General features: G+C 45.7%; 2 protein-coding genes across 3 annotated transcripts; both read left to right on the plus strand.

The window, feature by feature from the left end:
* Positions 1 to 753: 753 nt before the first annotated feature.
* VDAC1 (voltage dependent anion channel 1) lies at positions 754 to 15,479 on the plus strand. 2 transcript variants are annotated; one of them, XM_062638098.1, is made up of 9 exons: positions 754 to 847; positions 6,427 to 6,496; positions 7,009 to 7,058; positions 7,368 to 7,520; positions 7,612 to 7,664; positions 9,652 to 9,879; positions 12,927 to 13,077; positions 13,675 to 13,732; positions 14,501 to 15,479. In XM_062638098.1, exons 2-9 carry the CDS (start codon positions 6,430 to 6,432, stop codon positions 14,590 to 14,592), a joined length of 852 nt encoding a protein of 283 aa, XP_062494082.1. In that variant the 5' UTR covers positions 754 to 847; positions 6,427 to 6,429; the 3' UTR covers positions 14,593 to 15,479. The 2 variants fall into 2 exon arrangements, with proteins under 2 accessions (XP_062494082.1, XP_062494083.1); XM_062638099.1 differs by having other exon boundaries at positions 757 to 822.
* Positions 15,480 to 17,177: 1,698 nt separating this feature from the next.
* On the plus strand, positions 17,178 to 23,616 carry CUNH5orf15 (chromosome unknown C5orf15 homolog). The gene is made up of 3 exons (XM_062638101.1): positions 17,178 to 17,317; positions 20,257 to 20,876; positions 22,051 to 23,616. The coding sequence occupies exons 1-3, from the start codon at positions 17,206 to 17,208 to the stop codon at positions 22,180 to 22,182; spliced, it is 864 nt and encodes a 287-aa protein (XP_062494085.1). The 5' UTR covers positions 17,178 to 17,205; the 3' UTR covers positions 22,183 to 23,616.
* Positions 23,617 to 26,111: the final 2,495 nt, after the last annotated feature.

A 26,111-nucleotide genomic window follows, 5' to 3' on the forward strand; every position in this document is an offset into this window, starting at 1 on the left:
TCAGGCTCTGCTCCACTCTGATAGTGGAGCTCTCCACGTGGGACCTGTTGTCACCAGGAGCTTTGCTCTGGGCTCAGCCTTGGCTTCCCTGTGAGCCGTGGGGGCTGATCCATGTGGCTGAGTGGGAGCTGTGGAAGGTGGGAAGCTCCATAACTAACGGGAGCATCCGTGTAGCAGGCCCTGCGCAGGGAGGTTTGCTGCTCGCTGCCCTCCAGCAGCCCCTTCAGACACCATTGCACACGGCATAACCAGCCTCAAAACTCTCTCTTAATTGGTCCCTTTGGGGCTCAGGAATACTGGGAATGGGAATTTCAACTGGATGGGAAGTTAGGATTGAATTATTTCTGGGTAATTCTAATTTAATTACAATCATGGAATCCCAGCCTGGTTTGGGTCGGAAAAAACCTTAAAACTCATCTGGTCCCAACCCCTGCCACGGGCAGGGACCCCTTCCACTGGAGCAGCTTGCTCCAAGCCTCTGTGTCCAACCTGGCCTTGAGCACTGCCAGGGATGGGGCAGCCACAGCTTCTCTGGGCACCCTGTGCCAGCGCCTCAGCACCCTCACAGGGAAGAGCTTCTGCCTAAGAGCTCAGCTCAGTCTCCCCTCGGGCACGTTGAAGCCATTCCCCTTGCCCAAACCCCCCTCACCGGCTCCCTCCGCGGGTCCCGGTCCCGGTGCAGCCGCAGGTCCCGCCCCGCCGCCCGCCCCGTCCCCTCCCTCCGGTGCCGTCCCCGCCCGCCGTCACGCAGCCGCCGCCGCCGCAGACCCGGGAGGCGCCGGGCAGGGGCAGCCGCCGCCGAGGAGGCCGAGGCGGGAGCGGGTACGGGGGAGCCGGGGGGGCCTCGGTGGCAGCGGGGGAGCCGCGGGGTGGTGTTGTTGGCGGTGGCGCGGGGTGACCGTGTCCTTACGTAACGCGGGGCGCCCGGGCCTGCGGGGTCGGCACCGGCGCTGCCCGGAGCCCGGCCGCGGTGCGGTGCCAGCGGGGAGGCCGGGCGCTGGCCATGGGTCACGGGGCGGGCGGCGCCGCGGGCTGCATGGGGAGCGCGGCCGCAGGTGTGGATCCATTGCGCGCTCCCGAGGAGCAAAGGTCGCGGTGGCCCGGTTTGGCGCCGAGGCGCTCCCACGGGCGCCGTTGTGCAGTGCCAGGTGCAGTGATCCTGGCACGCACCGTAAGCCCAAAGCCCGCTCTGAGCGGCCAGGCTGATTTCTGTTTCGGTTTATGCTGCTTATCCTCAACATGTAGCTCTTTACTTGGCCTGGGGGGGGATAACGTCAGTTTTAAATGGTTGGAAAGGGCTTGGAGCAAGCTGCTCTAGTGGAAGGCGTCCCTGCCCGGCTGGGCTTTAAGGTCCCTTCCAACACAAACCGTTCCATGATAAATGTTGAGGATTGGGTTTTCCTGTGCAGGGTGCCGCGGTGCCATCGCCTCCATTCTGCCTCGTCACAGCTCTCACTGGCAGCAGCTGCTGCTGGAGGGTGAAACACTCATTTGGTCTTTGGGCATTTGAAAGAAAGAGAGGAACAAATCTTCCCTGAAACAAGCGGAGCTGACTCATCCCCACGGCTCTGTCCCTGGGGAATACTTATGGCGATCCCGCTGACACGGAGCCCATCTCATTTCTCCAATGGCATAGGGAGGCTCAGGAGCGCGTTGCAGTTTGTGGGGTTCACAGCAGTGTGTGGTTGAATCATCATCTGCCTCATGGCATTTCATCCATGAAATCCTGTCAGAATTCCTTCAGAAAAGGGCTTTTGCTCTGTTGGGAAAGCATCCCAGAATAGTCCCTCCCCACCAGTCTCCATTGAAGGTTTACGCTGCTCCATGCTAGCTGCTTTTCCTCCTGCCCACGTTTTGGGTAATGCAGGGAGAGGTGTGATGGGATGTGGGGCATCCTGTCGGTTGCCATAGCAGCTGGAGGGATGTCCCCAGCCCTGGTGCTCTACAGGATGCAGTTGGGAAGCACAGCATAGGCCTTCCTGCGTTTGGCATCTGCTGCAGGTCGAGATCACCCCATCTGCAGCTCTGGGATGCAGCCTGAGCTCTGCTGTGTGGATGCTTCTCTTGTGCGTGAGGGCAGTGAGCTGACAAATGGTGCTGGAAGCCAAAATGCCATATCAATTAGTCATCCCCATTGATCTGGTGCTGGTGTTCTACAGGGACATGTCCCTTCTGGAGCGCTGTGCCAGGGCCCCTGCGACTCCTGCTCTGCAGATAGTTAACCTGGAGGTTTAATTGAACATCAGGCATGTGGTTCTTTGTTCTTCCCTTGCAGCTTCAGTAACTACAACAGCTACAGCTGCACGATCCCTAGCTTTGTCTAATTGACACTTGTAAGTGATAGTTTAATAAGGGGTTGCTGTGGAGCATTGTCAGTCTTCATTTACACCCATGCAATTAAGAGCCGGCTCTTTCTTTCATTCCATAAATATTAGTATAGACTAAATAATATTTAGTGCTTTAAAGGGGTTTAACTCCTCTCTGCTCCTGTGGTTATTGGGCTGCAGAGATCCTGCATAAACCAGTCTTTACAGCCCAGCTCTGCTCCATCACGCCTGCAGTTCAGAAGCGGAGCTGCGGCAGGCTGCTGTGATCCTGCGGGTGTTGGAGGGGTTCCTAATACCTGCATGAAAGCAGCTGTGAGCTCCAGAGGCTTCAGTGTTGACTCGTGGCGGTGCATGGATGATGTGATGTTGGAGCAGTAGCAGGTTGGGGCAGAAGTGGTGTTAAGTTTGTGTCCCATAATGCAGAGTATTTCCAAATCACGTGCTTGCACTGGCTGCTCCTTGTGAGTGTGCCTGACTTGATGTTTGACCTCAGTGGACTACTCATGCGTTTATGGTTAAGTGTGGCTTTAAATCCCTGCACAGTCGGGCTTCTGAACCTGATTCAAGGCACGCTGGAGTCGTGACTCGAATGGGTTCAGGATCTGGATCATAAACCCAAACTGTGGAGCCAGCACCATGCTGCTACATCTGGGATGGAGAGCTGGTGACTCAGCCAGCCTGGAGAGAACTGGGCCCTGTTCATGGTCTGTTTATTGCTGTCTTGGTTGGGAAATGACTGCGCAGGCTGGGGCTTAAAAGTTCCTTCATATCAAGGAATAATTTCTCCTTTAATGAAGGAGATAAATGAGAAATCCCAGCCTGGTTTGGCTTGATGGGACCTTAAAGCTCCTCCAGCTCCAACCCCTGCCACGGGCAGGGACACCTTCCACTAGAGCATCTTGCTCCAAGTCCCTGTGTCCAACCTGGCCTTGAACACTGCCAGGGATGGTGCAGCCACAGCTTCTCTGGGCACCCTGTGCCAGCGCCTCAGCACCCTCACAGGGAAGAATTTGCTTATCCTGAGGCAGGAGACCCTCGTGTGCTTTCTCCCTCCTGCAGACAGGTGGTACCTGGTCCATACCCCAATGCTGTCTGTCCCTCCCAGCTCAGCACCAGTGGGACATGTCCCTGGCACCCTCTACGTGCCAGCTCTGCAGTTACCATCTCTTCAGGGGTGCCGCTTGTGGAGACGGGGAGCTGATATGTTCAGAACTGCTGTCACCATCAAGAAATGGTGCACGAGTTTGAATGGTATCAGCAAAAAATGTGGCCACAGTAAGGTTGAATCCAGCCTTTTTATTTTCTTTGCCTTGGATCTGACAGGTTCTCACTGTCTGCATGGAGATTTTATTCTTATCATGGATTTTATTCTCATCTTAGATTTGTAGATTGCTCCTTCCCCTCTCCTGTAATTATTATGAGGTTGATCAGTCTGTGGAGGGAAACTTAAACTGAGGCACTCAGGAGAGTTACCAAGCAGAGATTGGTTGCAGTCCTTTGGTTGCAGTCAATCCTTACCAAGGGCACCCTGGGCTTTGCTGCCTGTTGGGCTGATTCTGATTTAATTGCCCAGAACTGAATTGCAGGGTGAGAACTTTGCCATCTGTGACACTGGAAAATGCTCAGGTTTGGCTTGCTGGAACTGCTGCTTCGTTTTTCATGAACTCTTCACTAGGGCTGGCTCTTGGATCCTGTAGCTCCAAAGGAAGATTCCTCTTTTCTCCCTATGGCAGTTACAAATCAGGCACTCATGGAGGTGGTGCTTGCAGCAGCGCTTGGACCCAGGTCCTCACTTTACATTCCCTTCAGTTGTGACTTGTGCTGCAGCATTTCCTACTCAAGAAGATCAAACTCTTTTCCTACTTAGAACATGCTGTATATATTCTACTCGTCCTGCTCTGCGCAGGGGTTCAGGTACACGGTCACTGAGCTATTTGCCCAGTTGGACAAGGATAAAAGCAGTGAATTCATTTCAGTCCTAACCTAATTGGAGTTAACGTGCTGGGATCCCACTGGTGACAAGCAAGGGCGCTTGGCCACGGCCATTCCTTGATCCTTTAAGAGTCTGAATCCCTGCTAAGCACGCTTGTCTTCCAACCTGCACTCAACAGGATGTAATCAGTTTTGGTTTCCATCTGTTAAACAAGAGGCTCCTGATTAGCCAGGACAAACAGAAACAATTCTTCCTGTTCTTGCTGACAACAGCAAGGTTAACGGCCAGGTACAGGGCTCCTCGTGGCTTCCACGCTCAGCAGATCTGAACACCTTGCTCTGTGTGCATTGCATGATCTGCCTTTACAGCCCACAGGGATTTGCCTTTCAGTATTGCCCCCTAATTATAGTAATTGCCTAAGTGGAGATCTCGCCGTCTCCCACTGTTCATGGCCGCAGCCTGGGCTGCAGCAGCAGAGCAGCTCAGCCACCCGCAGAGCCTGGCGGTGTTCAGTGCAGACACCGGTGGCTTCATGGGCTTGGGGAAGAGAAGGCATTTCTAACATCTTAATTTTTGATGATGCTAAATGGAAATAAGAACCCATCTGAGAGTTCTCAGGGGACCAAGCTGCTCTGGCAGGGAAGAAACATCTCCTGCACACACAGAGCCCAAACTGCATCCCTCCATCCCCCTCCTAAGTGCTGCCTTAGCTCTGACTCTAGGCTACAGTCTCCAAGCGGGGCATTGCACCCAGCTTCTAGTGACTTTACCAAGGAGCAGAGGAATGACTTAAACAGATCTGTGACTACTTGGTTTGGGAGCATGGGGTTTTATTTAAAGGCTGGGTTTGTGTATAAACAATGAATCCCCACGTTTGTGTTCGCACAACAACTAAAGATAGATATTTAGGTCTAATATAGGCAGCTAAAACTGCTTTGGAATATAGGATACCTTTTTGTCCCCCTCTTTTTATTTAACTTTAGCTCTTATGTATTTGAGGCTGCATCTTACTACTGAGCTGCAACAGGAAAGAGATGACATGCATCCAGGTAGTCTGTGCAACTGAAGCTACATCATGGTGTTCACCCTTGTATCCTACTTGATTTACATTCTGGGAAGACTTGGCTTTCATTTAGCCACCAGATCTGTTTTGTTCCCTCTAGGACAGGGATTCTTCATTTAGGCAGCAGCAATATCCTGCTTCAACAGGCTGCAACTTGTTGGATGGAGTGCTCGAGGCGGTGAGTGACTGCTGAAGCTCCAGATCTGATACTCGTGGGGTGCTGTGCCTGCCCAGAGAGCTGTGTCCAAGTGCAGCCAGGAAGTTTTTGGAACATCCCTTCAGTTCAGAGCCAGCTGTTTTCCTTGTGGTTTAAAGGAATAGTTTGCTGTTCCTCTGAAGAGTCAGGAGTAAGGATTGACAGGGAATTATGTTTAAGCATTTCCATGCATGTGTAATAAACTACTTGCTGCTTTTGCATAACCAGAAAGTTTGGGAATGCGGAATTTTAGTGCAGCATCCAGTATCGAGAGGACCGGTTTATGATTCATCTCCTTTGCTTTCTTAAAATGATGAAATCTTGTCTATAAAGGCAGAAGGTGTGCACCATTTGATGCTGCTGCAAGGGCTGGAGCAGCTCTGCTCTGGAGCCAGGCTGAGAGCTGGGCTGGGTCAGCCTGGAGAAGAGAAGGCTCCTGAAGGGGAGACCTGAGAGCAGCTCCAGTGCTTAAAGGGGCTGCAGGAAACCTGGAGAGGGGCTTTGGACAAGGGCCTGCAGGGACAGGCCAAGGGGAATGGCTTTAACCTGCCAGAGGGGAGACTGAGCAGAGGGGTGGTTTTAAAGAACAAAGTCATTCATTCATGCAGTTACACTGATTGGAGAATAACTGTTGGCTCTTTGCAAAGGCAGAGTTCTTTTTTCCTTTAAATACATATTTGTTCTGCAACATGATCCTCATCCTCATGGCAAATGAATGGCAATGGCTTCTCCTGGCTCATGAGCAGAATCGAATCGCTCTGTTTGCTACAGCTACATTTTTCAGGCTGTATTGAATTGATGGGGGGGCTGTAGCAAATAAAACTGGCTGAAATGACCTCAGGTTTCATGTTGCACAAATGAATTGGATGTTTCTGAGCAGTGCAATTTCTCTTTCTATCCCCTGCAGAAGATGGCTGTACCACCTGCTTACGCTGACCTGGGCAAATCCGCCAGGGATGTTTTCACCAAGGGATATGGTAAATAAAGGCAAAAGAAGTTTGGTCTTTCTCAGTCTCCCCCACTCTATGTTATGACTTTATCACTGTTTTCTGATAAGTATTCCAGGAATTTCCATTAGAAGCCAGAGAATTTTCTCTCATTGCTTCCATTGCCCTTGCTGGAAAGGGAGGGGAGCTTGTTTAAGCAGAATTCTGCCTGTTCCCTATAGGCCTGAAAGAAAACGTACTTTAACTGTCTCCTTGTCTCATGAACAGGATGACAGATGTCAGTAGTTTGCTCAGTATGAGTGAGGACTTTATTACCCAGTTTGGTCCCAGTTACATTGCTGAGGTCAGCAGGATTAATCGGGTGCTATCTGAAGTGAGCACAGCTGTATTATCTGCTTCATAAAAACACAGTTTGATAACTGTGCCCTTGGTGTATTGTTTTAATAATCCACAGGCAATTTAGAAGGGAGTTGTAAGAAATCAATCAGAAGTGCTTTTCCAATTATCATATGTATAATTCATGTTTTTCACTCGTTTTCTAGGTTTCGGGCTCATAAAACTTGATTTGAAAACAAAGTCTGAAAATGGACTGGTGAGTTTGGAGACACATTGAAATCAAAGCACTGCAGTGTTCTTGTGGTTACTGTGTGTTTCATTGTAAAGGGAAATGCATGTTCCTCACTCCCCCTGACACTGAAGCTTGTTGTGGGGCAGGGGTGTGTTGATGCTAATACCTAGCAACTGTTCTTAAATCCTCTGAGAACTCTGCAGTATTGAATAATACCCCAAATTAATGTGATGAATGTTCTACAAGCATTTGCCTGTGTGCAAGCATCTTCTATCTTTGCAAATATATATGTATATATTATATATATACGTAAGTATTTCTTTTCCCTTTTAGGAATTCACAAGCTCAGGTTCAGCAAACTCAGAAACAAGCAAAGTTAGTGGCAGTTTGGAAACAAAATACAGATGGGTGGAATACGGCCTGATGTTCACAGAGAAGTGGAACACGGACAACACACTTGGCACTGAGATTACCCTTGAAGACCAGGTAACTTTTGGCTCAGAAGCTGCAGTTTGCATGTTCACTTACGTCAGTCTCTTCGTTATAAATCCAACCAGTGAATTTCTTTTCTGTTCAGCTTGCACGAGGCCTGAAGCTGACCTTTGACTCCTCCTTCTCTCCTAACACTGGGTAAGAAGCCAGTAAGCTTAAGTGACCCCAAAAGGCATTTTTTGCTTTAGTTTTCCAGAATAGTCTTGCTTCTTTGCTGCTTCTGTCCTAAGACCCGGAGACAGTTAACAGTCAGCCTGTGTATGATGAAATCATGTGCATCTGATTTAAATCTCTGCATTAACAATCCCTTTTTAATCCGAAGCTGCAGCAAGCAAACTTTTACAGCCAGTACCTTGAAAATGACAGCCTGAGTCAGGGTGTGAAGGAAAGGGTTTGTTTGTGCTCCTGGTGCCTGTTTCTGGCTGTGTCAGAGGCTGAGCTGCTGTCTGAATGAAACAAGTCAGTTCAAGGCTGAACAGGCTCCAGGAGCCAGTTGGCCGTGGCTCTAATAGGTCAGCACAGGAACTGGGCTCTTCTCCCGAGCTGCATTATCATGTGAGCTCCCGCTGGTCGCGGCATGGTGGTGGATGAGTATTCCTCATTGGATGCCATGTTTTATTTGGGCCAGAGGGATTAAGCAGCAGCTGGAATCTGGATGCTGGTTTATTTCATTCCCCTGATTATCTTTTTGCAAGCAGTGCTGCCAGCGAGTCAAAACACTGCACAGGAGCTTCCCAGAGCAGCACGCTGCACTGAGGCTGTGGATACAGGCACAGGGAGGTTGCACCCTGTCTTGTAGTGTCCTGCATTGCCAGCTACTTCCAGTCCACTCCTAGTTGTACATTAAGTAGATATTTTTTGTTAACCAGAATAATCTCTAGTGTTGGGTGATAATTATTTCTTTACTGGTAGGGGTTTTAAAGAAATAGAGAAACCTGGTCTGAGAATGGCAATGTACAGCTCTACAGCTATTTCCTAGCACTTCAGACACTACTACAGGAGTAGTAGTAGTATCTGATTTATAACAATTGCCTTGTGGGAGGCCTATTGTAATTTGAATAAATGGAGTGAGATTCAACCCTGGTGTGACCTGGATTAGGTTGACAGGGATGCATCATGTCTGAGTATGAGACACCTTCTCCCCCTTCCTTCCTGCTGTGAGGAGTCTTTCAGCAGTGAGAGTCATTTTCGGGGGTGCTCTGTGTTAGCTTGCCTCTGTCCCTGCTGACGATGGTAGAAGTACTGCTGACTTAGAGCAGTTGCAGAGGAGCTAATGCTGAGTGCTTCTGGCACTGCTGCTCTTGTGTCTGATCTTGCAAAACACGAATTCCTCAGTCTGGAATACTCATAATGAAATGGAGAGCGATCTCTGTGTGGGTCAGATACAGGAGGGGAACAGTTCTTGCGGACTGGCTTTGCTACCCGGAGGGAAAGGTTGCTTTGAAATCTCAATTTAGGCTGACATTTCCAGGAAGATTTCAGGAGAAGATTTGGTCAAGGACAGAAGATACCTGTCAGGTAAAAGGAGAAGGGGGAAAAGATCTTTATTAAGAGTAGCTGAGTATCTTAGACATAACTCTCTTGTGAGGGCCTGCATCCGTGGTGTAAACCAACCTAAGGACACCTGAGAAAACACTGTTCTGTTCCCTCAAGAAGCTGGAGACAAAGCAGTGATTTCTTGATGTTTGTCTCAGTAAATGCAATTACCCAGCTCACTGGGGTTGTCTATAAATTGTATTTGTATGTGGAGTTTCTGTGGCAAACCTCAAACTGCTGCAGCTCCCATTCCTTCCCTGCATCTACCGAACTCCCCGAGCCATTAGATGAGCTGGAGATGAGGATCTGGTTTTGTCATCTCCCATCTGGCTTTTTGTGCTGTCTCGTTTCAGAGCACAGCCCAGCAGTGCTCAGTGGGGCACCACACAGCATTTAATTGCTTGACTGCAATTAACCCACTGTATCTTGAACTAGGGTTCTGCAGAGGTAGGAAGGTGACGTATCCTGTGGCTCTACAGGAGTTCATGCTTTGTCTTCAGGAGCTATTACACTGCATTAAAGGAACTGATCTGATGGAATTGCTCCCTGTGAGTGTACCTGTTCAAAGATGCGTTCTTTTTCTCTTCAGGAAGAAGAGTGCTAAAGTTAAGACAGGGTACAAAAGGGAACACATCAACCTTGGCTGCGACATGGATTTCGACATTGCTGGTCCTTCAATACGTGGAGCCCTGGTGGTTGGCTACGAGGGGTGGCTGGCAGGTTACCAGATGACCTTTGAGACAACGAAGTCTAGAGTAACCCAGAGCAACTTTGCTGTTGGCTATAAGACTGATGAGTTCCAGCTTCATACTAATGTGTAAGTATCGGCAGAGAGGCATGAAAGAGGAGTTTGAAAGGATTTTGCTGCCTGTTAGGACAGTGAAAGGGATGGAGTTTGAGCCGTGGTGAAAGAGGGAATGGTTGGTTTGAAATGACTTCTGTATTTAAGGTGGCAAGCTGCATTTTTTGGCTGCATTACCTTTCGTTTTAATTACATGGGGGAGGGAGTGCATGATGGAAGGAACTGGAACTCACTCAGCACCCAAGTACCCAGCATCTCTTTCCAACAGATAAGGGCTATTGGACTCTATTAGTGGAATAATAAAGCAAGTGGGTTATGGAAATATTCTTTGTGACATGTGAAATAAAAGCAATGTCAAAATGAAACAAAATGGTGGTTTGATCTGTAGAGGAAAGAGTTAATCAGAGAACAAGCAAGAGCAAGCCAAAGGGTGCGTGGAAGAAATAGGGCCTGGGTTTGTTTTAGTACTGGAAGGGATATGTTGCAAACGTTTGGTTTAGTATCATAACTCCTAATAATCTATTTACACAGGTATTTGGCCTTTCTGAACACAGGAACAGTGAGGAACCAGGACCCAAATTCCATGAAAACCTTAATTTCTCTGTCTCCTGTTCCTGTTAAAAAAGCAATTTATGCCTCTGCAGAAGATGTTTTCTTTAAGATTAGGCAATCCCTAATCCATTCCCCAGCCCCCCCCTTTCCCATTCCTGTGAGTAATTGGATAGTTTGCATGTGGCAGAACTACTGCAGGCTCTTCCTGTTCAGGGGCTGAGCAACTGTTCTGCCTTCCTGGAGCTCTGCTTCAAAGGCTTTCTGTTCTGTTTCATGCTGTTTTGCAGGGGTCTGGTTTAGGAAGCTCTCACTGCCTTACAGAACAATTGAATCTTCATAGCCCAGACTGTGTTTGAAGGATTGCCAAAGCACAAAGATGTGGGCAGAAAACTTGCAGCAGAACAATATGTGGGTTCCCCCCCCCAACTCAGTAATTCAGTTATTCCTTCGAGCACAATGACTTTCAACTTTGTTGTACTGTAGTGGTTCAAAACGTTGTATTATAGACCTCTAATATAAAATGCTCTGAGTTAAAACAACAGCAGAAAATAACTTTATAAGAGCAGCAGCAGCTGTACTGTTCTTGGATTCCTGAGCATCTTTCCCTTGGGTTGCTGTTACTGTACACGGATGATAAATCCTCTTCAGGGGGACACCGAGTTTGTTTATTTAATATTCATACTCTATCAATTGATGGGCAAGCCCATAAATATGTGATATGAATAGATATTTATTGATATGAATACATCAGTTGGGTATTTGATGTGTTTCAGCTCTGAAATACCAGAGCTTTTCTATAATCCCGGAAAAAGTTACTTGTGTATGGATCTTCCATCACTCTCCCACTCGATGTTGTATCTGGAGAGCTCAGTGTTTCACAAGGATGCTGTGGCAGAGCTGATAACTTAACTAGGAGGGTCTGGAAGCATTGTCTTTTGTTCCTGGTGTTCCATAGACCAGCTGGGGACTTCAGGAACTTACTGTCCTTAATGGTGATTTAATACATTAATTTTCACAGGGGGATAATGGTTTGTTTGTTATTTTTTTATCTACAAAGTGCTGTTATTACTATTGGAATTAAAGGGAGGTTTGTTTGCTTAGTTATTACCATTTTTAATAATAAATAATAACTAAAGGGAGGTAGGGCTGGCTAATTTCTAGTTTTACATATGACTTTCCTCGTTTTGTAAGCATAGCTCAGACCGCCCCCCCCTAATGTTGCAGGTCAAGACAGAGCTGAGTGGGAACCTTGCACAAAAATCTGCCTGTGTAACCAGCTCTCCTCAGTCCTTTTTAATCCCTCCTTTTCTTGAGAGCCAAGCACAAGCAGTTATATGTGAGCTTCAGTCTTATCTGAAGTAAGTATTGTAGTGTTCTTCTGGAAGAATTGCTCTAACAATTTACAAGGCCGTTGCTACTGCTTGAACTTTTCAATAGGTGTTATCGTTACTGTTTAGTCAGTGGTTATCACAGAATGGTTTGGGTTGGAAGGGACCATAAAGCTCATCCTGCTCCAACCCCTGCCACGGGCAGGGACACCTTCCACTAGAGCAGCTTGCTCCAAGCCCCTTTGTCCAGCCTGGCCTTGAACACTGCCAGGGATGGGGCATGATCTACAGAACTAAGGAACATCAGGCCAAAGGGGTAAAAGTGGAGAGGTTCTAAATCTACCCCTTTTTTTAATCACTAAAGGTTTGGTATGCTTTAATAATTGGAACCAGATTATTTAATTGTTCAGAAATAACTGTATTTTACTTGCAGAGTTCTTCATGTGGTTTAAAGCCTGTTTTGTGCAGTATGTTTGTATCCTCTTTTAAGAAAATGAGTTAAAATGGAAATTGCTGCCTGGTTTACAAGGAGTGCAAGGCTTTTAGAAGCCTTTTGCTGTTGTTTTTATGATCTGCATGCTCCAACGATTTGCATTTTATTTACCACACTTTATTCCCTGGGTGCCGTTGGTGGCAGTAGTAACTGGTAGTTGTGCTACTCCACAGCAGTGCTGAAAGCTATTGTGTTCCCTGCAAAGTAATAATAGTTTCATTTCTAGGGATATCTATAGTACAGATGTACCATAAGGACTATTGCAAGTGGTATTAATTTGCCTTGGACATTAAATGGGCATCTTCTGCTACAGTCCCTCTGTGTCTGGTGGCAGAGGCAGTTGTAGGATGATTGCTCAGGCTCTGGGACTGGGGCATGGCCTCTCTTTACTACAGAGACTTCCACTTAGAGAAGGGAAAACTGGAAGCTGGCATCACTTGTCTGTTTTTGATAGTTTGTCATGGCTTTTCTTCAGTGCTATAAGTTGTTTGTTGAAGGGGAGTAGCCATCAATGAATTTAAGCCTCTAAAAAAAACTTCAGAACCAATCTGGCCTAATGTCTGTATCTTAGTTGTTCCAGGGATATTAAATGAGATGTGAGTGTTCTGCAAATATAGATCTTACTGGGAAAAGAAAAAGAGGATTGTTTTGGGATGCAGTTTAAAACTGGGCTAATGCATTCCTTCCAGGAATGATGGAACGGAATTTGGTGGCTCCATTTACCAGAAGGTGAATGATAAACTGGAAACTGCTGTGAATCTTGCTTGGACAGCCGGGAATAGCAACACTCGCTTTGGAATTGCAGCCAAGTACCAGATCGACCCAGATGCCTCTTTTTCTGTGAGTGCTGTGCATGTACATTTATAAGCATTTGAAAATAGGCTCTCAAAATGGAAACACAAACAGCCTTTACGTCGGGGAATCCCAGAATCCCAGACTGGTTTGGATTGGAAGGGACCTTAAAGCTCATCCAGTTCCAACCCTCTTCCTTCTACCTTCCATTAGAGCAGGTTGCTCCAAGCCTGGTCCAGCCTGGTCCTTGAACACTGCCAGGGATGGAAGTAGGAGTTTGATGGAAGTCTGTGATGTACAGTTGGCACATAAATGTATTTGCCTTGCTTTTGGGAGCATGAGAGCACAAGTACAGGATTTGCCTTGAAAGTGACACAGAATGTTTAATCGTATTTGAGGGGGTTTTGTGTCACTCTTGAAAAAAGTCAAAACCTATGTTAGTAAAAATTGTTTTCCCATAGTGACTGTAGACTTGTTGAAATTTTGGCTTTAAGTTATGCCAGAAATAACTGTAGATATATTTACTTTTGTGATTTAACACATGAAATCCTGCGCCTGCCTTAAAGGTGTTTCTTAATCTTCGAGCAGGAAGGACTCTGAAGCAAGACACCAAATCATTTACATATGGTATTTTTTCCTTTTAAGGCTAAAGTGAACAACTCCAGCCTGATCGGATTAGGATACACTCAGACTTTAAAGCCAGGTGAGTCTATGCAGGAGAAATGGAGAATATTCAAGTGATATTTTAATCTTGAAATATCTGAGGGGTTTTGTCACAAAATGTTACCGACTCCTCTGTTAATGTTGAATGTCTGTTGCCAGCAGAATTATTAGAGACCACTTACCAGTCACACGCTCCTTGATGTTGATGCAAAACGTATTTACAATTAGGTATTTCACAGATAAGTAAATGCATTTTTAATACTTTCAGAGGCTTCCTATTACAGAGTTTATTTTGCTTGAAAATGTGACTTTCTCAAGGTCCCCTGGTGCAGGAAGAGGACAATCTTACTGCTGTGAAATTGGTTTAATGTAGTCTAATAAATCTGCTGCCACAATACCGAGCAGATGGACATGAGATATTACAGTAGACAGAGCTTGGGCCTTTTCCTCCCTAGATTTTAAAGTGGTTCAGAAAGGTGGGTATGTATCAAGGTCTCAATTTTTCATAGTCCTGGACTCTAAAATTAGATTAATCAGACCAGCAGCAAACTGCCTTCGAGCTTTAATTACCTGGAGTGATAAAAAGCAGAATCTATCACCGTGGTTTATTATAACTTTCATAATTCATAAAGATTTCTTATCTGCAAATTGCTTCAAAATGCTGGTCCTTACAAGGCTAGCTGCCAAATTACCTTAACCCAGCTGCCCAGTAAGTTAAAGCAGTAATGCAGACCCTGCACTTATGGAATATAAAGCTCATTCTAAGTTGTAAAACTTGTCTTTTTCACTCTTTTTCTCTATTTTGCAGGTATCAAACTGACATTGTCAGCTTTGTTGGATGGCAAGAACGTCAGCGCTGGTGGACACAAACTTGGTCTAGGATTGGAATTTGAAGCGTAAGGAGTGATTCTACAATCAAAACTACAGCATAGCTACCTTCAGAATATAGTGTACCTTTCAATGTTTGTCTGGGATGCAAGTATTGCTCAGTATCAGTCCTGCTAGTCCTGGTTAAAGACAGCTAAGCTTTAAAAATGATGTTGTTAAAGACATGGAGACAAAAGCATAAAAAAACAATCCTAATTCCAGGCTTTTTCTTTCGAATATTCCTGCCCATCATGTCTGTCAGCTGCCACACGATAGGAAGTAGGAACGGATTGATTACCTTTACTAACGTATTGACTGCACAAAGGATATGTTAATAGTATAAAAGGATATAAAACCTGAGATGTGAAGAATCTCAGACCACTATATTGTACTGTTCATTCTGTAAGCAAAATGTCCCATCACTTGAGGTTTCAATTCACGATGGAATGTGCAAACGTGTCTGAAAAAGGGATTTTTTTTGGTTGTAATTATTACTTTTTTAGCTGGGTGTTTCAGGAATTGTTTGTCTTATTTGGCCATCTCACACCTGCAGCTGTCTCCAGAGTGCTTTAGGTTGTCCACCTTGTGTAAGTCCGTCACGGAGGAGGTTTGATGTGACTCAGCCAGTACTCCCTGTCCTGTGTTGTGGTTCCTTTCCCTTGCACAGACTAGCAAGCTTGTAAGACAGGGACGTAATCAGGGAAGAGTCTTTGTAACTGCAATCACGTAGCTGTTGCATCACGGAATTTCAAATGGAGCTTTGTTTTATTACCACTTTTTTTTAGCAACTAAATGGGTACATTTTTAGAGAGTCTTCCATTTTGTGTGGAACTAGACCCCAAAATGCTGTACTTGACACTACTAAAAATGGATATCAAACCCAAACCCAACTTGAATAAATATTGAAATGTCACCTTTTACTTTGTCTTTGTATTAATGGTGAAAACACTTTTAATTCTTGGCTCCAGAAGCAGACTGGCACCATCTTAGTGTGTATTTTGCACCACACACACACAAAATAGTTAGTAGGTTTAAGTTCTAGATAGAGCCACGTTCTTAGTGCTTGTTGAGTGCTGGCAACTGCATACATGCGTTTAGCTAATGAGGAAAACAAGATAACGTGACTTATCTTTCACTGCAGAATGCACCAAGTTGCATTACTCATCTATGTAGAAATAGGTGTGAGCAACGAACAGCTGTCAGTTGGGGTAAAGTTCAGTGGCTTTTCATTAAGGCTTTATTTCATGTGCTTTATTTCATGGGCTGCATCAAAAGGAGCGTGACCAGCAGGTCGAAGGAGGTGATCCTGCCCCTCTACTCTGCTTTCGTGAGACCTCACCTGGAGCATTGTGTGCAGTTCTGGTGTCCTCAACATAAAAAGGACATGGAACTGTTGGAACAAGTCCAGAGGAGGCCACGAGGATGATCAGGGGCTGGAGCACCTCCTGTATGAAGACAGGCTGAGAAAGTTGGGGTTGTTCAAGCTGGAGAAGAGAAGGCTGCGTGGAGACTTCATAGCAGCCTTCCAGTATCTGAAGGGGGCCTATAGGGATGCTGGGGAGGGACTCTTCATTAGGGACTGTAGTGACAGGACAAGGGGTAACGGGTTAAAACTGAAACAGGGGAAGTTTAGATTGGATCTAAGGAAGAAATTCTTTCCTGTGAGGGTGCTGAGGCACTGGAATGGGTTGCCCAGGGAGGTTGTGAATGCTCCATCCCTGGCAGTGCTCAAGGCCAGGTTGGACAGAGCCTTGGGTGCCATGGTTTAGTGTGAGGTGTCCCTGCCCATGGCAGGGGGGTTGGAACTGGATGATCTTAAGGTCCTTTCCAATCCTATTCTACATGTAAGCAGTCTTAGATGGCGAGGGGCTGTGGTACAGGAGGATGTGCCTCGTGAGGCAATGGCGTTAGGGCACCGTGAGGCTGGATCTGCCAGTAACAGCCACGCATTGCACAACGCTGTTTCCCCCCTTACCGCAAGTACTGCCGAGCACATCCTATGGGCCTCACCTCAGATACGGAACCTAATGCTGCAGGGGGAAGTCTTCCTCTTCAGACTTCACCCATTTAAACAACCCCCTTGCAACCAGCTCACAGAATGTGGCAACTGCTCAAGATCAGCTTATGTCCCTGCACGCTCTGTGTCTGGTGTGCTCTTGGGGGTCCCTGTAAGCCCTTGGGATCCTTGCTCTTGGCTCTCTCACCTCTGAATCGGCTGTTGTGGACTTCTCCCTGCTGTGATCAGCCCCAAGGCTCCCCTCAGGGCTTGGGCCGCCTCACCTGGGGTGAAATCAGGAAAACTTGGACAGAAACCTACATAACTCCGCCAAAAGCCTTGCACGGGCACTACAGCGTGAAGCCCAGCCGTGCGTGTGGGGCAGTGGCTTTGTGGGGACGGCCCAACCCCGAACATCAACCTCCGCCTGAAGGAGGCAGGAGACAACAGAGGCAAGAGGAGGAAACAACGGGAAACACAAGCAAAATGCACCGCTTTCTGTCACGGCTTCCCGTCCCCTCAGCCCCCTCACGCCGCCTTCCCGCTCAGCCCTCGGCGCATGCGCGGCCGTTCCTGCTCAGGGCTCCGCCCCTCCCGCTCCGGGGGGGGGGGCGGTGCCATCGCCACGTCGGTGCAGGCTCCCCGGCAAGATGGCGGCGGCCGCCGGCGGTCGGCGCGTCCCGGCGGGCTGCGCCCTCTGCCTCCTCCTCCTGCTGCCGCTGTGCGGATGGACCCTGGCGGTGCAAGGCCAGGCCTCCACCGGTGAGCGCGGGCCGGGGCCCGGGGGGTGGCTGGGGCCGGGGGTGTGCGCGGCCGGTCTTTCACCGGAGACCTTTTCAGCGCTCTTAGGCCCGTGCGGCCGCCGATGGGCCTGCCCCGCCGGTGCGCCGCCCTCCTCAGCCACGGGGCGCCGGTGCGGCCGGCTCCGGCTGGGTTGGTTCTCGGTTGTCGCGGGTAGGGAGCCGTTTAGGGCTCGTTCGCTCGGCCGAAGCGTGGTTAGGGTCCGGGTGGGCGAGAGGCGGCTGGGCTGGTGGTCACCGTGTGGTGGTGCTGTGAAGGTCGGCGTAGTTAATATCTCGTTCCGGTTATTCTAGTGGGATGCCTGTGTTTAGGCCCCTTCACCCTATATAAGCTTGTTACTGTGCAAGATGACTCCGAGTTAAGCCGTAGAATCACAGAGTGGTTTGGGTTGGAAGAGACCTTAAAACTTGACCCAGTTCCAACCCGCTGTTGTGGGGCAGGGACACTTTCCATTGGAGCAGGTTGCTCCAAGCCCCGTCCAGCTTGGCCGTTTTCTTTCTCCCACTTCCCTTCAACCATGCTAATAAGAAATGTGTATTTCAGATGCAGTGATTTTGTTGTTTTTAGTTGGGGCATCATTTGGGCAGTGAAGAGGAAGGGAATGACTGAAGGAAAGAAGGGTGGCAGTTCTGAGCTGTTCCTTTCTTCCCTGGCAGTCAGTATATCCAAACCCATTCTCTTTGTTGCCCCTCAACTGGTGTGATGGGTAGGCAGTAAGGACGGAAGAGATTCAGATGTGGGACACAAACCTATAGGAAACCAAGGCTTTTTAATGTAAAAAAACCCATGGAACAACTTGATTTCTAATAACCAAGTTCTGGAAGTGAAATTTGACCCTGTCCGGTGTTGTTCTGCTCATTGTTTGCTAAGAGGGCTGTGGTGTTAGTTTTGTCATTGTGATTGAACATTAGTATCTCATTTGTGAAGCTGAAGCATCTCTGGAGCCCGGGCACTACATGTAACATCATCTGACCCTGTTGTGTAACTGCACACAGTGCAGCCCCCCTTTCAAACGCCAAACAGCTTTGGGTAGATAGCATAAGTCAATTGTGGTGTGGTTGCTAAACTTGCTATTCTTAGTAAAACAAAAAATAACCTCTTTTAGGAATAACAGGAAGCTGCAGCATTACCTGGTGGGAGTCCAGTGCATTTAGGTGTATATCCTCCTAAAGCCTTCACACTAAAATGAGTTTAAGAATAATGTGAAGTGTAAGGATACACACAGTGTAGTTCTGTAGGCAGAACATGCGCGTTGGTATTTCAGACAATTTAGCTATTACGTTCTAATACTTTTGGTGAGGGTAGCAGTAAGCCTTACCCATCTTACCCACATGCCAACTAGCTATAAATATGAAACTCTCTTGCATAAATTGCCCTCCTGTTTATTTCCGTGTATGCAATTAGCCAGCTTGGTTGCTGAGGGAGGGGGAGAATTCCCTAAACTGTGCAAGAACTGAACAAGTTAATGTTGGTGTGATAATTCAAGCTAGTAGTTCCTTCAACAGCAATCATGTTAAATGTCAGGTAGTTGACTTAAACTTCAGTAGAGAGGCTCCATAATGCCTCGTTCATATGGGATTAGTTGAGTCTCCCGTTTTCTTTGGTTGCAGAGTAGTTCCCAGTGGAAGAGTGTACCATGTGAACAAGAAGTCTGTTGTAACTGACCCTGTGTAAATACCCCATTCATGAATAACACGATTCAGTGTCCCCGGTGTAATATTTTACTTATGGGTTATTCGACACAAGCAGTTGGTTGAATGCTGCTTTTCTAGAACCTGTAACCTTCCAGAGAACTCCTTGGGAATGCTTAATGGAAGTGGTGTTACTTTCTTAAATAAAAGAGTAAGAATGAGTTTGGTTTGCCAAAACGCAAGGCAAAGATGGCTCTGCTATTTAAATGATGATGTATGTCTCAAATGATGCTGATGTCTCAAATGTGCTCTTCATTTTTAAGGGGCCTCCTGATTTGAGTCTGGAAGTGATATGCTACAAATGGGAATAGTTTGCTCTTTTGTCTTAGGGTTAAAGCCCATTGGCTATTTAGAAACTCCGTCTGCATCTGTTTTTACCTTCCTTTGGGTGCAGAAGCAGGATGAAGGGTCCTGCATGGGGTTTTAATGCTCACCTTGGTTTTTATGTGGTTATGCAAAGGTGTCCTGGCTTTGCAGTGATTATGAATGTGCCTGAGGGTGCATTGCTGTGTAGCACTGTCACTGACTTACTTGGTTATAATAATTTGCTGCTGACGAAAGGCTTTCCTACAGGAGCCTATGCAGTCACATTGTCCTTTCTTCAGCTTGTTTTATAAGCTGTGCTTCAGTACTTCCATCTGAGTTAACATAAGGTTGGAAATCGTTCTGTGTTTTACCAATTCAATACAAATAAGTGCCTGCGAAGAGCTGCCAGGATCTTGTGTCCTGCCTGAAGGAGACATCACAATGGGGTCTCTCTTTTTGTTGGTAAAATAGGCAGTGGTGAAAGAGTAAAAACTGTGGAAGAGCTTTACTGAGAGCTTCTTCTGCAGACCTCAGCAAATTCTGTGGGAGAAAGAGTTTGATGATGGAGAAAATGCAATTCTGCAGGACACCCTAAATCCACAGAGGGAGGGGAGGACACGTCTCTGAAGTTCTGAGGGTGGAAAATGTGCATGCTCAGGGACGCTTTGGCATACTGGTGCTTCCAAGCTTTAATTCCTGCCCCACTCAAGACTTCTCTTTTGAAGCTGCCAACGTACAGGCGTGTGTATTTCTGCATGGGATTCCTCCAAGGTTTGCAGTGTGAAATATGCCCTGTTCATAATATGATTTATTGTCTATAAAGTGAATGCCTTGCAATAAGTTTTGAGTGTCACAGGTTAGTGCCTTATGCTTAATACTGACTGTTTCTCATCCTTTTCTCAGAGTCTCTGGGAGCAGAGGTGCTCCAGGAGAACATTTCCTCTAGAAGTGAGAATGAAACAGTGAGTAGATCCCAGAATGTGACAGACAGCTTGCAGGGTATAACCCCAACCGAAAAAGAAGCAAGCCCAACAAAGAACGAGGAGCTCCCAACAACAGCTAGAATCAATTCGGTGACTGCAGTAAAACCATCTACAGTGAAAGGGGGTTCTCCACCCCTGTCTCGTGCGGTGACTGCTAGCTCAGTATCTCAGATTGACGTTGATGCTTCTGAAGATACTAAAATTGAGGAAGAAGATCTTCTAACAGATTTGAAAGACACACTAAATAGTTCACCACCCATCATAAAAGAAACTATGGAGTCAGATGGAGATGATTATGATCCTTATGAAGTGACCTCGAATTCTAGGTACAACCCAGACCTTCTAGAGATGCCAGAAGATGATGACTCTGACACCATTAGTAACTACAATGAGGAAATCAAGAGCCTTGATGAGAAGATAAAAGATGTTTCTGTCACGGGGTTGGAAGAAGAAGAAGAAGATGGGCATTTCTTTTTTCATCTGGTTGTAGTTGCCTTCCTAGTAGCTGTTGTTTATGTCACCTATCACAATAAGAGGAAGGTAGGTATGCTGTGAAAGGCTGAGAGAAACAGCTATAGTGATTGAAATAGAGTTGCATTGCCTTGTACACTCTTAGTAAAAGGAGCTTGGCTGTTGGGAGAATGATATCTTTGACTGCTTATTCTTGGGATACTAATATGCAGATCATTACTGACAGTTTATCTGCACAATGAAAATGAACTTGAGTAAAACATTCTAGATTAGAAAATCAGTTGATTGATACCATCAGTAATCAGTCAGTTCAGTAATGGACTCTGGCAGTGTACAACATGACTTCTATAAATGAGACCAGAGCCAAGTTAAGTGAGCATGATTGATTAATTCTGTTTCTGCACAGGATTATAAACAGCAAATTAAGGGAGGTTTAATCCCAAATAGCGTGGGAATGTTCCTGTTACAACTGTGATAATCCTTATAATAAGTATTCACTTCAAGGTGGTCTTTCTATCGTACATACTCCGGGGGCTTAACTACAGACTTTAAGGAAATGTTTAACACTCCAGTTTCACACAGAGAAGCTCAAAGTTAAGTGTTTTCAGGTAGCCATTTCTTTAGAGCAAAGCAGTTCTCTGTTGCATGCACAGATTTGCAATTAAATCATAAATTGATCTTTAGAAATGAGGCAAACTGAGGTTTTATTTGCATAGAGAACACTGATTTGGTCAAGGACTTGGGGGAGTCTGAAAAGAACGCAGCTGTAACAAACCCCAGACTTCTGCTTTACAGTGCAGTGGTGTATCTGGAATGTGCATTGCCAAGTCTTTACGGGGGAAAATGTTAAACAAGGTGTTACATCTGGAAATGTAACTTTGAGGGAAGGTTACATAAGTGATAAAAACGCCTTGTCTTTGCTGTGTAATAAGCTAACAAGTGTCACCATGTGGGGATAGTTTAATAGTCTGAAGATGCAGTACTTGTGAAGCTGCACACGTTACTGGAAGAGTTCTGGGTTGAATGACATGTTTTTGCCAAGCTCCAGCTGAGGTTGCTGGGAGGTGAATTGATGGCAAGGACAGTGTGGAAGTGACTATCAGCGCCGTGTTCTATAGCAACAGTAACACCATTGCCAGGATCGAGGAGTTAGAACTGTGATGTCAATGGAACCATTAATGTGTTTCTCAAACCCAGAATGTTTCTCCATAGCATTCTGTAAGTTGTCTGCTTTTTCTTGCAGATCTTCCTACTGGTCCAGAGCCGAAGATGGAGGGATGGGCTGTGCTCTAGGACAGTGGAATACCATCGGCTAGATCAGAATGTTAATGAAGCAATGCCTTCCCTCAAGATAACTAATGACTATGTCTTTTGAAAGCACTGTGATTTGAGTTTGCTGAACTTACCACTCTTTGCCTGCCTAGTCATGTAATGATATTCAGGTATTCTAAATATGCTGCTTGTACTGAAATGAGATGCACCCTTTTTGACCTGGATGTTTTTGAGATTAAATCTCATGGAAGATCAAGGGCATGATACACTTGTTTGCTACTTTGGTCAGGTTTTATATCAACTATAAAGATACAGACTTTAGTACTTAGTGCTCTTTCCATTCACTAAGCATCATCCCTTCTGTCTGGAGCAGTCTTAATAGTGGTAATACAAGAAAATAAGCATAAAATATCTTAGGTCTAATAAATTAATGACTTTGGCATCACTAAATCAAACTAATGGTCTCTCTGCTAATCACTTACATGGCTCATAAATCCCCCTATATTGCAAACTTAAAATATAATTACATTTTTCTATGCTTAAATCCTGATGCTGCAAATCGTCTTGGTTTTTTTTTTTTCTGGTTTCTGTTTTCTTGTTGCATAATTTGAGCCTGTTTTAGGCAGAATTGCTGGCATGGCAATTTCATAACTTCTGTATGTGGTCATGCAGTAAATAATTTCATGGTACATAACCCATTTTAGTTCAGAAGTTACATATTTCCTGAAAACATTCAAGACCTTTGTGAAGGTATGCAGCTTCTTGACTGTCCAGTTCTTTCCTCTCATGGTATTTATGGCTATTTCATTGTCTTTGTAATTAATGAATGGAAAAGAAGCCTTGTGGAATAATCTAACTAAAATATAGTCAACGGGCTTTTGATACATCAGAGCTTCCTGTTGAATTTTAAGACAGTTGGGGAACAGTTCCATGGTTTACTGTATTATAAAAGGGAGAGGCCTGAAAAATGGAAGAGTGATTGATGTTGTTATTCTGACCCAGGTAACAGGCAGATGAAAGTGCTGGTGTGTGGGGCTGCGACAGCACACTGATTTTGGACAGACATTTATGCATTAGTGTCAGTTGCATTAGTGGTACAGTAGTTTTGGGTTTGGCTTTTTTTTTTTTTTACTTTGTCTTTTGTACTTCCATTATTTATGTTTTCCTGAGTTGTAAAATATAAAATCTTGTTTTTTCTGTACATTCTGTTTGTGATTGAGTTTTCAAACGGAGAAATGTGTAAATAGTGGTGGAGCGGGAGCCCATAATTAAGAACTTGGTATTCAAGTCACTCTGTAACATTATGAGGAAATCACCTTTCCAGCGGTTGGTATGAGGATGCTGAAGGCATGATACTATACAAATGAAGTGCTAAAAGTTCTAAATCCTACTGTTAAATGCGTTCTTTCCGTAACCACAAGAAGTAAAGCACAACCAAAATAGCCCTCAACTCTTTTCTTGCAGTAATTTTTATCCTATTTGGACTTGTATCACTTAATATTTTGAATAAGGTTTTTAAAATAAAGGACAACAGTAAGTTTGTGGTGTTTTATCTGAACTGCTTCACTGCTTCTGTACAGCACCTGGTGAGAAAGAGCTTGTATAAAAGATGGTTCTAAACCATCTTTTCCATTACTGATTAAATTCACTCTGGGTAGGGGTGCATGGAGTTTTGTGTCTCTCAGGTGGTATATAGGGCAGATAGCAAGGCTGAAATGAAATCTTTTAAGCTGTAGGAATCAGTAAGTTCTGTCACTTCTAAGTAACTTTTAACCTGATTTCTGTAGTTACTAATGCTTATGGAAGACATTTGAAACTCTTGCCTGAACATACCTGCATTAAAGCTGAACACTGCTATGGTTGGGATCCAAAGGGAAAGGTTACTTTGCAGAGCTCCTTTAGCATGTTTAAGTATTGGAATTGGAGGAAGTGGCTCATGTTTTCACACCCAGGAAATTCAGTGGCTTTCTCCTTAAATAACATTCATAAAGTGTGGTCATTTTGACAGTAGAGACTGGTATGGTCACACTTGGCACGTTTCCTTTCAGCTTGGTATCACAGGCCTTACAGAAAGCCCTGAATCGAGGCACTGGGGTGCTCCAGTGAACACAACTACAGTGATACCCATGTTAAAGGTTTCATCTCAGATGTCATTTTCTCTTCTCCCCCATCCAGTGAATTAGACCATCAAGGCACGGGTTGCGTTTTCAGCCTGAAAATGCTGATCTGACTGTAACACCTAAAAAAAGTAGAGACAATTGGCATGGACCTGAATTAGTAGAAAATCACAGAATAGTTAGGGTTGGAAAGGACCTTAAGATCATCTAGTTCCAACCCCCCTGCCATGGGCAGGGACGCCAGTATAGGCATAGTTGGTTGGTTTCTGGAGTTCATAGCCATGTTACCTTATTCCATCTTGGAGGCCTTCCAGAGCTCTTGAGGCACAGTTCAACTGGCTGAATGAAACCAACATAAATGTTTTTTCTTCCAGGCTTTCTGAATGAGTAACAATGCCCTCTTTAAGACTCTGTGTTAATATGGTGATGGAAGAATCTTGCGTTTCCTTGCCCTCCCTCCGTCCAATTGTTTCTCCTTGTGGAAAGACTGTGTGTAAGGAAAGAAATCTATTGGCTTCCCAGTTTTTGAGCTGTTCCTTCCAACAATCCCACTCTTTTAAAGCCCCATAACTGTTGCTGGAGGAGGACAGCACACAGCTAATGGCAAGATAGGTTTTTGTGAGCTTTTTAGGGAAAACTGTCCAAGGCCTGATGTAAACTCAGTTACTAAACAGTTTGGTTTGCAGTCATCACGTTTTAAAATGCTCTTATGCTCTGGCAGTACTTGTCCCACAGATTTAATACTCATTAGGTGCACCTAACAGGGTTTAGGCCTAATGGACTGCAGCTCACTTTGGTTCTAATGCAAAAGTTAATACATTCTCTTCTGCTATGTCCTTTTAGCTGTCTGCTCGGAGGGTGTATGAGGTTACCTTAGAGGAGAAAACCAAATCTTGAGTGTTAAATAGCTGATATTTGAGGTCATGAAACCATGGCTTGCATGTGTGTTGTCTTTAGCAGGGTGCAGCTTTTGTCTCACTCCAGGTACTTCAAGCACTTAAGGTGAGCAGGTATCTGTTGTGCACAGCATCTTTCGCTCACAAATAACACAAATCTGTTAAATATTCATACAAACAGGTTTTTAATGAGGCTCTTTACTAATGGTGCTAAGGGCGGCTTATCCAGATGGTTTTGAGTTCCCAGGGAATTCATGTGAATTTGAAATCCTTGGAGTTCCTTGAATTTCATTTGGGGAATTGCCTGAACAGATTCACTCCTAAGATGCTGATGTGTTTAAGAACTTCAAGCAAGATTCACCCCATCAGGTTGATAGTTGCCCCAGGAGGTAGGTTTGGTTGTGCCAAAGCAGGAAGTCTGTGGATACATCTATGCTGTAATGCCAGCACAACCTAGAGGCTGCAGTGCTGGTTAACGCTGGTCGTTTGTGTCCTCAAAAGATGAAGGCTAAATAATTAGCCTGTTGTCAATGACATCCCACCATCCAGTCTCTGCATTTATACTTTATACTTGCTCACCTTCACTTGTAGCAAGGTAATACTGGAAACAAAGGTAAGAAATGGTGAACTATCACTCCACTCTGGCTAATGGTTGTGCTGGGTTGTATCATCCCAATCATCTTGGTACTGCAGAGGAGGGACTGCACCCTTGTAAACCAGGAGGTGTTAAATGCACACAGTGACTTCAGCAGTTTAATTCAAGGGTACCTTTTCATTCCCAATAGCCCTTGGGTTGGTGCCTGGGCAGGGGAAGCGCCCTGCTGAATGGACACATGGTTTCCTAATGGTACCAATAGAGAGGGAAAGGTTTCTCATGCTCCAGTTCTCCGCAGGCTCCAGGAGAGCGGGGCGCGTGTCGTTCCGTGTGCAATGGAAGAGCCATTTGCTGCTGAGGTAATGGGGATTGAGCTACTGGGTTCTCATTTCTTTAACTGAATTTGCTCGTGGAGAATTAAAAG

Source organism: Pezoporus occidentalis, unplaced genomic scaffold (assembly GCF_034315485.1).
Source record: "Pezoporus occidentalis ecotype Australia unplaced genomic scaffold, CSIRO_AGI_Poc_V1 ctg55, whole genome shotgun sequence".
In the NCBI taxonomy this organism is placed as follows: domain Eukaryota; kingdom Metazoa; phylum Chordata; class Aves; order Psittaciformes; family Psittacidae; genus Pezoporus; species Pezoporus occidentalis.

Excerpts from the sequence above, each read along its gene's own strand:
- VDAC1 (XM_062638098.1), top strand. The coding sequence starts at position 6,430 with ATGGCTGTACCACCTGCTTACGCTGACCTGGGCAAATCCGCCAGGGAT. Across the intron at positions 7,059-7,367 it reads CAAAGTCTGAAAATGGACTG|GAATTCACAAGCTCAGGTTC; the intron begins GTGAGTTTGGAG and ends TTTCCCTTTTAG. Across the intron at positions 7,521-7,611 it reads AGATTACCCTTGAAGACCAG|CTTGCACGAGGCCTGAAGCT; the intron begins GTAACTTTTGGC and ends TTTTCTGTTCAG.
- CUNH5orf15 (XM_062638101.1), top strand. The coding sequence starts at position 17,206 with ATGGCGGCGGCCGCCGGCGGTCGGCGCGTCCCGGCGGGCTGCGCCCTC. Across the intron at positions 17,318-20,256 it reads GCAAGGCCAGGCCTCCACCG|AGTCTCTGGGAGCAGAGGTG; the intron begins GTGAGCGCGGGC and ends TCCTTTTCTCAG. Across the intron at positions 20,877-22,050 it reads CCTATCACAATAAGAGGAAG|ATCTTCCTACTGGTCCAGAG; the intron begins GTAGGTATGCTG and ends TTTTTCTTGCAG.